General features: G+C 44.6%; 1 protein-coding gene across 1 annotated transcript in view; it reads right to left on the bottom strand.

Annotated features, from left to right (window-relative positions):
- Nucleotides 1-11,028, bottom strand: part of RBM6 (RNA binding motif protein 6) — a 126,030-nt gene that overhangs the window by 101,419 nt on the left and 13,583 nt on the right. Inside the window, exons 2-3 of the mRNA XM_021715083.1 lie at nt 5,679-5,790; nt 65-1,343 (exon numbers count right to left, since the gene is read on the bottom strand). Of these exons, the coding sequence (XP_021570758.1) occupies nt 65-1,343; nt 5,679-5,722 (1,323 nt within the window). The 5' untranslated portion in view covers nt 5,723-5,790. The remainder of the gene's footprint in view (nt 1-64; nt 1,344-5,678; nt 5,791-11,028) is intronic.

The following is an 11,028-nucleotide window of genomic DNA, read 5'->3' as shown; positions in this document are numbered from 1 at the left end:
CCCCCCACCCAAAAAAAAAAAAAAAAAAAAAAAACGAAAAAAGCAATCCACCTCATCAACATACCTGGAGATCCCGCTGGGCATCTCGGGCAGTTTTGCCCTCTGGAAAAGACTTGCTCTGGCCATAGCCAAATATCTGGCTTCCTGGCAGCCTGTGATCCACATCACGGTACTCCATGCTTCTGTAATCAGTGTCTTGCCGGCCAAGAAAGTCCAGACCACCTTCTTCTTTAAACAGACCAGCATCTGAACTCTGTTGTTCACCTCCAGAAAGCTGTGACTTATCTTGGTCTTGAGTTGGACTTTGGCTGTTCTGAAAGTCTGGTGCAGATGCATGTTCAAAGGCTACACCTTGTGTTTCTCCTTCTCTTGTTTCTGAATGCTCAAATTCTCCCTTCTGAATGCCAAAAGCAGGCCTTTCTATTGTATGATCATGTGTGGATTCTTCTCTCTTGTTCACATTCATACCAGAATGCTCTCTATCTTGTGTAGAGGGCTGAATGTAATCCAACATATTTGGATCCACAGGGGGCATCTCCCTATCTTTAAATTCCATACAAGGTCCCATCTCTCTGCCCCTAAAATCCTGGTCAGTCCTGGACCGGTGTCTACCTCTGAAATCTGAATGTGGCGTATCCCTGTCCCTAAAGTCTAGATCAGTAGTACCTGAACCTCGACCTCTAAAGTCCACCTGTGGTCCGTCTTTGTCCCTGAAGTCCAAATCAGATACATCTCTATTCCTAAAATCAGAACGGGACTGATCTCTGGCCCTGAAATCCAAATCTGATAAATCCCTCCCCCTAAAATCTGCCTGGGATCCATCCCGGCCTCTAAAATCTAAATCATAAGTGCCCCGGCCCCTGAAGTCAGATGGAGGAGCATCCCTACCTCTAAAGTCAACAGCGTGAGCATCCCTGTCTCTGTAATTCATATGAGGTGTCTCCCTACCTCTATAATCCATAGAAGTACCATCTCCACCCCTATAGTCCATAGGTGGTCCTTCTCTTTCCCGAAAATCCCCAGAATGTATGTCCCTACCCCTGAAGTCCAACTGTGATGAATCTCTGCTCTGAAAATCAGAAGATGAAAAATCTCCCCCCCTGAAATCATGTCCAGGACCCTCCCCTCCTCGATAGTCACCATGTGATCCATCTCTAGCTCCATAGCTGAAAGAATGCTCCTCTACATTTGCAAAAGGAGGCCCCGAATGCCCCTGGAAATCAAAGGGAAGTGAATCTCTGCCAGGAAAGTTGCCAGAGTGTCTCTCTTGAGCATGACTCTTAAGGGGAGGAGGAGGATAATCCCTGTTCCACCCGGGAGCAAACCTTTCTTCTTGGCTCCCACTGTAGAAACAAAGACAGTGTTATTCATATTGTCCAGAGAGTTTGAAATCTATACACCAGCATATTCTTCTCTAATCACAGCACATTCTTCTGTATACATTTTTTTTTTGGCAGAGTTCTGTAACAAGGTCCTAGATCTGCAGAAAACAGCAAAAGTTTTGCTATTTTTAAGACGAAGTGGTGGAGTAAACTTTTATGCTCCCATTTCAGAACACGAGGAAAGTCAACACAAGGTTTTCAACAGACTGCTGCAGAAAAAGCTTTCACCCAGTCCTGCAACAGGGAAAATCCGCAATACCAGATAAGCTAACAATGGTCACACGCTATAAAACCTTTCATTTCCTAAAGCCAGGGAACTTAGAATTCCAAGATCAACATGATGATTCCTATACACCAAAAAAAATCAATGCATTGTACATTTTTTACAGTAAATTTTAGGTGTCTTTCTTATCGCTGTATCCAGGAATAACATTCCAAAATATTTTATCACAGCTACAGCATAGACACCACACAATCAAAATGGATGAGGCCCAAAAGGAAGAAACACTGGTTGCAAATTACCAGTAGGAGCAACCATTATTCACCAGCTGAGCATCAACCCCAGCCACACCTAAATCCCAGCTCTACACCAAGAAGCGCTCTTACCCAGGTCCTATTGTAACTACCCAAGGGTATCACAGAAGGCAGTATGAATCATGCCACAAAGCATGTTTAAGTCACCTAAGTCAAGCAACAGCATCTAGGAGCATAATGCTGTAGGGCCCTAGAGAGAGTACTAAGCCTTCAAGCATTATACCCATGACCCAAAAGAAGAAGCTGATATTCCAGATTCTAATGTCTAATGCTAATTTTTCATAGTAATAAAATACATTGTAAAAATAGGCTCAGTTGAATCTGAAATTCAGTTGATTAAAAGTGAAAAAAATTAAAATAGGCATAGTATTAAATTCACATTCTGAGTTTACAGAACTCAAGAGATAAATAAGAGCTGACCAAATCCTTCATACTACCCAACTTGTTCCCTTTAACCTCCAGGGCATTTACATGTTTGGTTTTGGTCAAAAATTCCATAATCAGGCAACCCCTTCAAGTCCCCTTCCACTGTGGAAGCTTTTCTGTCCTCTCAATAAATCCTGCTTTTAAAAAAAAAATTGTCTGTAGTTCCAGCTACTTGGAAGGCTGAAGTGGAAGGATCACCTAAGCCCAGCAGGTTGAAGCTGCAGTGGCTGTAAGCATGCCACTGCACTCCAGCCTGGGCGACAAGAATGAGACTCCAACTCAAAAAAACCAAACAAACAAAAATTCCATAATCTAATAAGCAACTGGGTACCTGGGATCCTGGGAGGGAATACATGAAAAAGGAAAACATGAAATGATCTGAAAGGCCATCTGATACTTAGCAGTTAACAAAAAAACATCAAGATATCAATATCAACTCCCTCTCAGAATATACAGGTACCATAAGAGTTTCCTAAGCTCAGACTACACTTCAGTAAATTTCAAAGGATGAGTGATTCTGAGTTACTCAGTTCAAGATAAATAGTTACAAGGCCAAACACTTTCTTAAAGTAATAGGAATCTAACAACATTAACACTAGAATGATGTACATTCAATGGATTTTCAGAACATGATGACTTCCACTGGCTCCCATTAACCTTAGTTATGTCTATGTGCTCATCATAAGATGAGCAAGTTTCAATGTTCTTCATAAATAATAGAATTTAAAGGCCGGGCATGGTGGCTCACACCGGTAATCCCAATACTTTGGGAGGTGGAGGCATGAGGACTACTTGAGTCTAGAGATTCAAGACCAGCCTGGGAAACTTGGTGAGATCTTGTCTCTAAAACAAACCCAAAGGCCAGACTCAGTGGCTCAGCCTGTAATCCCAGCACTTTGGGAGGCCGAGGTAAGTGGATTGACTGAACCCGCAGGTTCGTGACCCGCCTGGGCAAGTTGTTGAGACCTCATCTCTACAATAAATAAAAAAAATTAGCTGGGCGTGGTAGTGCACGCCTGTAGTTTCGGCTACTTGGAAGGCTGAGGCGGAAGGATCACCGGAGCCTAGCAGGTCGAGGCTGTGGTGGCCAGGAGCATGCCACTGCACTCCAGTCTGGGTGACAGAGTAAGACTCCAACTCAAAAAATAAATTAATTAATTAAATAAATCAATTTAAAAATTAGCGAGGCATGGTAACACGTGCCTATAGTTCCAGCTACTTGTAAGGCTGCAGTGGAAGGAACACCTAAGTCCAGCAGGTCAAGGCTATGGTGGCCTTCAGAGTGTCATGGCATGCCAGACTAAGCAACAGAGTGAGACTTAACTCAAAAAAAAAAAAAAAAATTCAGCATTACCACCACTACTTTAATTTAAAGATGACTAAGCAGAAAGGAAAGACCCCTTTTTTAGCATTTATGAAACACTAGGTTTACTAAACACTATATGGATTTTATATGGATTTTCTTTTTGAGTTGGAGTCTCACTCTGTCTCCCAGACTGGAGTGCAGTGGCACGCTCCCAGCCACCGCAGCCTCGATCTGCTGGGCTCCGGCGATCCTTCCGCCTCAGCCTTCCAAGTAGCTAGAACTACAGGTGCGCGCTACCACGCCTGGCTCATTTTTTGATTTATTGTAGAGATGAGGTCTTGCCAAGTTGCCCAGGTGGGTCTTGAACCCGCGGGTTCAGGCAAATCACTCACCTCGGCCTCCCAAAGCACAGGATTACAGGCTGAGCCACCGAGCATGGTCTTTTTTTTTTTTTTTTTTTTAATCTTAATTCTAGAGTTGTGGAGCACATGTGAGGATTTGCTACATAAGTAAATTAAGTACAGATTGAATGCCTATATTTAAAGGTCAGATTTCTTTGCGTTGTACTAAGACGTAAAACCATAAAAGTTGCATTCACATGGCATTTCATTAATTTCACACACTATACAAAAGTTTTTAAAATATAGTGTGTGATTAGTCGGGAATGGTGGTGCACATCTGCAGTTCCAGTTACTTGGAAAGCTGAGGCAGAAGGATCGCCTGAGCCCAGCAAGTTGAGGCTACAGTGGCCATGATCGTGCCACTGTGCTCCAGTCTGGGCAAGAGAGTGAGAATTCAACTAAAAAAAAAGTAAATAAAATAAAATAGAGTGTGAATTATGTTGGTTATAAAAAAATTAATTACTGCCAGGCATGGTGGCTCACACCCATAATCCCAGCACTTTGGGAGACAGGTGACAAGATTGCCTGAGCCAAGGGATCAAGACCAGCATGGGCAACTTGGTGAGATCTCGTCTCTACAATAAATAAAAAATTAACTGGGTGTGATGGCACACACCTGTAGTTACAGCTACTTGGAAGGCTAAGGCCAAAGGATAGCCTAAGGCAGAAGGATAGCCTAAGGCAGAAGGATAGCCATCTTAGAAGCACAGCAGGTCATGGCTGCGGTGGCCGTGAGCATGCCACCGCACTCCAGCCTGGGTGACAGTGAGACTCTGACTCAAATCAATAAATAAAATTAACCCAGCTAGGCATAGTGGCTCACACCTATAATCCCAGTATTTTGGGAGGGGGAGGTGGAGGCAAGCAGACTGTCTGAGCTCCGGGGATGAAGACCAGCCTGAGCAACATGGCGAGATCTCATCCTTACAACAGATCAAAAAGTTAGCCGGGCATGGTGCCACATGCCTGTGGTTCCAACTACTTGGAAGACTGAGGCAGAAGGATCACCTGGGCCCAGTAGGCCAAGGCTGCAGTGGCCGGGAGCATGCCACTGCACTCCAGCCTTAGTGACAGAGTGAGACTCCAACTTAAAAAAAAAAAAAATTAACTCCCTATAAATCTAAAATACAATCTATTTACAACTGAATACTACCACCTTTTCTACTCTTCTTGGTACCTAGTAACCCCTAAAATTGAGATGCAGCTTAGCAAAAGGCATCAACAAGCCATAAGCAAGGCATAGCTCTGGATTCTAGACATGAAATAGTGAATTTAATAGAACTTTTGCAAACATATATGTATATTTTCCTAGCTTTCCTTACTAACCAAGTATTACCTTGCTAAAAAAAATAAAAATAAATATTCTATTTGGGGGATTTTTAATGTTTAAAAAACATGTTATAAAACAAGACATTAGGCACGCTGGGTATTAAGTCTCACAATCATCTTAGAAGTAACAAGCAACTTTTTTTAAGTTTCTATTTTTTAAAATCAGAGCTATTTCTCCACAAAGAAAATATTTTCCTTTATGACAGTCCAAAATGTTATACTACATAGTTACCATTAAAATATTAACAAAATCAAAAAATAAAACATTAACAAATTCAATATTCAAATTTCAGGACTTACCGAAAAGGTCCTGTTCTATTAGTAGATCGAGAATCCCCCCACATCTCTTTCTATGTCAAGAGGGGCCCAATAAGCAGATCCTTTTTCTAAAAAACTCCGGTTACAGCAATACCTGTACAAAACAAACCACAAAAATTAAGTACTTTAGAACATAAAGTAAAGGCTAAACTAGTTTTCCCCTGCTTGGTTTATTGGGGACCTCAGAAACAATGATAATTTTAGAGGTCATTTAAAAATATTTACATATTAAATTTATAACAAGAAAAATATACTTTTGTTTTTTATTTATTTATTTTTTTGAGTTGGAGTCTCACTCTGTCGCCCAGACTGGTGTGTAGTGGCACCCTCCCGGCCACTGCAGCCTCGACTTGCTGGACTCCAGCGATCGTTCCGCCTCAGTCTTCCAAGTAGCTAGAACACAGGTGTGCGCTACCATGCCCGGCTAATATTTTTGATTTATTGTAGAGATGAGGTCTCACCAAGTCGTCCAAGCAGGTCTCGAACCCGTGGGCTCAGGCAATTCACTCACCACGGTCTCCCAAAGCACGGGATTACAGGCTGTCACTGAGCCTGGCCATTTTTTATTGTTTGTTTTTTTGTTTTTTATTTTTTGAGTTGGAGTCTCACTCCGTCGCCCAGGCTGGAGTGCAGGGGCACACTCACGGCCACCCCAGCCTCGACCCACTGGGCTCCGGTGATCCTTCCACCTCACCCTTCCAAGGAGCTGGAACTACAGGCGCACGCTACCACGCCTGGCTAATCTTTGATTTATTGTAGAGATGAGGTCTCACCAAGTTGCCCAGGCAAATCTCAAAACCGCGGGCTCAGCCTCCCAAAGCACGGGATTACAGGCTGATCCACTGAGTCTGGCCCATTTTTTATTTTTTGAATCAGGGTCTTACTCTGTTGCCTAGGCTCGAGTACAATGGCATGACCACGATGATCACAGCTCATGACAGCCTCGACCTCCTGGTCTCAAGATACTTCCCCAAGTAGCTGGGACTATAGGTGTGTGCCACCACGTCTGGCTAATTTTCTGATTTTCTGTGGTGATGAGCTTTTATTATGTTGTCTAGGCTGGTCTCAAACTTCTGCATTCCAGTAATCCGCCTGCCTTGGTGTCCCAAAGTGCTGGGATTACAGACATGAGACACCGCACCTAAATGAAAAATACATTTTATCTAAAATGTGTATACAAGGCCAGGCACGGTGACTCAAACCTGTAATCCCAGCACTTTGGGAGGCTGAGGTAAAAGGACTGCCTGAGCTCAGGGATTCAAGTCTGGCCTGGGCAACTTGGTAAGACCTCGTCTCTACAATAAATTAAAAAAATAAAAAATAGGGCCAATGCCTTGCCAGAGTCTGGTGTGGCCATGTGCTCTTTGAGCCATGGCTGTCGCCATGCTTCCTGGCTTTGGTACTCCTTCCCCACCTCGGGAAGGTGAATGTTCTTTCTTCCTTCTTTTTCTCTCTTTACTTTTTTTATTTTTTTTGAGTTGGAGTCTCACTCTGTCACCCAGACTGGAGTGCAGTGGCCGCTCCCGGCCACCACAGCCTCAAACCGCTGGGCTCCGGTGATCCTTCTGCCTCAGCCTTCCAAGTAGCCGGAATTACAGGCATGCACTACCACACCTGGCTGATTTTTTGATTTATTGTAGAGATGAGGTCTTGCTGCCCAGGCGGGTCTCGAACCCGCGGGCTCAGGCAATCCACTCACCTCAGCCTCCCAAAGGTGTGGGATTACAAACTGAGCCACCGAGCCCGGCTTAATTTACTTTTAAATAAACTTTTCTTTTCTAAAAAATAAATAAATAAATAAGCCGAGCGTGGTAGCACATGCCTGTAGTTCCAGCTACTTGAAAGCTTGAGACAGAAGGACTGTCTGAGCCCAGCAGATTAAGGCTGTGGTGGCTGTGAGCATGCTGCTATCCTCCAGCCTGGGCAACAGAGTGAGACTCCGAATCAAAACAAAAACAAAAACAAAACAAAACAGTGTATGCTCTGGCTGGGCACAGTGGCTCAAACCTGTAATCTCAGCACTTTGGGAAGCTGACACAGGAGGACTGCTTGAGACCAGGAGTTCAAGAGTAGCCTGGGCAACATAGTGAGACCTTGTTTCTACCAATAAAAAATTAAAAGATTTTTTTCTTTCTTTTTTTTTTTTTGAGTTGGGGTCTCACTCTGTCGCCCAGACTAGAGTGCAGTGGCCGCTCCTAGACACCACAGCCTCGACCTGCTGGGCTCTGGCAATCCTTCTGCCTCAGCCTACCAAGTAGCTGAAACTACAGGCGCGCGCTACCACGCCCGGCTGATTTTTTATTTATTGTAGAGATGAGGTCTCGCCAAGTTGCCCAGGTGGGTCTCAAACCTGCAGACTCAGGCAGTCCACTCACCTCAGCCTCCCAAAGGCGTGGGATTACAGGCTGAGTCACCGAGCCCGGTTAGATTTTTTTTCCTAAGTATACTCTGGGACATCATAAACTTTTTAATGTACTAGAAATTCTTCATACTTGCTCAATTAAATAAATATGAAGCTGAGCATGTGGCTCACGCCTGTAATTCCAGCACTTTGGGAAGCCAAGGTGAGTGGATTACTTGAGCCCAGGGGTTCGAGATCAGCCTGGGCAACATGGCGAGACTTCGTTTCTACAATAAATCAAAAAATTGGCCAGGCATAGTGGTGTGCACCTGTAGTTCCAGCTACTTGGAAGGCCGAGGCGGAAGGATCACCAGAGCCCAGCAGGTCGAGGCTGCAGTGGCCGGGACTCCAGCCTGGGTGACAGAGTGAGACTTTGACTCAAAAAAATGAGGGAGAAGCCGGGCTCGGTGGCTCAGCCTGTAATCCTGCGCCTTTGGGAGGCTGAGGTGAGTGGATTGCCTGAGCCTGTGGGTTCGAGACCGGCCTGGGCAACTTGGCAAGACCTCATCTCTACAATAAATTAAAAAATTAGCCAGGCGTGGTAGCGCACACCTGTAGCTCCAGTTCCTCGGAAGGCTGAGGCGGAAGGATAGCCGGAGCCCAGCAGGTCAAGGCCGGGAGCGACCACTGCACTCCAGTCTGGGCGAAAGAGTGAGACTTCAACTCAAAAAAGAAAAAAAAAAAAATGAAAGAGGGAGGGAGGAAGGAAAGAATTTATTACTCTAGCATTAATTCACCCTTCATTTTTGGAAACAGCCTTTTAGTATTACCTCCAATCTCAGTCCATATGGCTGATCCTACACCACCCAATCTGGCCAATTAAAATAATCTATTAACCTCACTACAGTCATTGCGTTGAAGACAGACATGTAACTCAAGTCAAGCTGAGAAGTTACTACCAGGACCTTTGTTGTAGCTAACTGAAAAAGAAACAAATATTCATGACCTTGGATTTGGCAATGGTTTCTTAAATATGACAAATGGGCCGGGATTGGTGGCTCAGCCTGTAATTCCAGCACTTTGGGAGGCCAAGGCAAATGGACTGCCTGAGTCCACGGGTTCAAGACCCACCCGGGCAACTTGGCAAGACCTCGTCTCTACAATAAATAAAAAATTAGCTGGGCGTGGTAGAGTGCACCTGTAGTTCCAGCTACTTGGAAAAGGCTGAGGTGGAAGAATCACTGGAGCCTAGCAGCTTGAGGCTGCAGTAGCCGGGAGTGTGCCACTGCACTCCAGTCTGGGCGACTGGGAGTGAGACTCCAACTCAAAAATAAATAAATAAATACATACATACATACAAACAAACAACAACTGAAGCACAAGAAACAAAACAAAAAATAGATTAAGTGAGCCGGGCTCGGTGGCTCAGCCTGTAATCCCGCGCCTTTGGGAGGCTGAGGAAAGTGGATTGCCTGAGCCCACGGGTTCGAGATCCGCCTGGGCAGGCGAGACCTCATCTCTACAATAAATCAAAAAAATCAGCTGGGCGTGGTAGTGTATCCCTGTAATTCTGGCTACTTGGAAGGCTGAGGCGGAAGGATTGCCGGAGCCCAGCAGGTCGAGGCTGCGGTGGCCGGGAATGGCCACTGCACTCCAGTCTGGGCGACAGAGTGAGACTCCGACTCAAAAAAAAAAAAAAAAAATAGATTAAGTGAACTTCATCAAAATTAAAAACTTCTATGCATCAAAGGACACTATCAAGAAAGTGAAAAGTCAACTCACAGGTCATCAAAATGGCAGATTAGGAAGTTATAAGGTCTCATTCCCCCCACAGAAACATAAAACAAGCAGTAACTGTCTGAACCAACTTTGTCAGAGCTTTAGAAAATAGTCAAAGGTTTACTGCAACCAAGCAGATGCTTAATCAAGAAAAAGCCACTGGATGCAGTGGCTCATGTCTGTAATCCAAGCACTTAAGGAGTCCAAGGTGAGAGGATTGCTTGAGCCCAGAAGTTTAAGACCAGCCTAGGCAATAAACATAGCAGGACCTCATCTCTACAAAAATAAAAAAATTTTAAAAATTAGCCACAAGTGGCGGTGTGCACATGTAGTAGTTCCACCTACTCAAAAGGCTGAGTCATTTGAGCCCAGGAGGCCAAGGTTAAGGTAAGCTGTGGTTGTGCCACTGCATTCCAGCCTGAGTGACACAGTGAGACCCTGACTCTGACTCAAAAACAAAAAGAAAAGCCATCCTCAAAACAGTAGGAAAATTCTGTGGTGTTTGTACTTGCCTTTGCCGCATCCCCTCTCCAGCATAATAGTGGTATTGGTCTTAAAGCAGTGGTAGCCCAATTTCCAGCTCCCTCCCTTAATAAACAAAACAAGACCTTATTTGCAAATTATCGTATATCTGTTCTACTCTATCTTGATTGTTAAAGAACTAAAGTGCTTGTCTCTGTTTCAACCTAACTCAAAAGTTAGGTGGGAAAAACAGTAGACACTGCTAATGAAAGTTGCAAAACAGACTACAGAATCACAGATACCTGGAGCAAGACATCATGGGTGGAGGCCCAGAGACGTTGGGGTGAAACTCTTAGGAAAATTAGGACATTCCAAAGCAGAGGTATATGGGGAAATTTAGAAAGTCACACATGTGCCCAGGCAATATGCAAGATCATATAAGACCTTAGAGTAGGCCAGGCTCAGCCTGTAATCCCAGCACTTTAGGAGGCCGAGGTGAGTGGACTGCCTGAGCCCGCGGGTTCAAGACCCACCTGGGCAACTTGGTAAGACCTCATCTCTACAATAAATCAAAAAAAGTACCTGGGCATGGTAGCACATGCCTATAGTTCCAGCTACTTGGAAGGCTGAGGCAGAGGGATCGCCGGTGCCTAGCAGGTCGAGGCTGCAATGGCTGGGAGTGGCCACTGCACTCCAGTCTGGGTGACAGAGTGAGACTCCAACTCAAAAAAAAAAAAAAAAAACACCGAA

This window comes from Carlito syrichta, unplaced genomic scaffold (genome assembly GCF_000164805.1).
Source record: "Carlito syrichta isolate Samal-C Ts95f unplaced genomic scaffold, Tarsius_syrichta-2.0.1 Scaffold306628, whole genome shotgun sequence".
Classification (NCBI taxonomy): domain Eukaryota; kingdom Metazoa; phylum Chordata; class Mammalia; order Primates; family Tarsiidae; genus Carlito; species Carlito syrichta.
The sequence above is the reverse complement of the archived record's forward strand: the minus strand, read 5'-3'. Positions and strand labels throughout refer to the sequence as shown.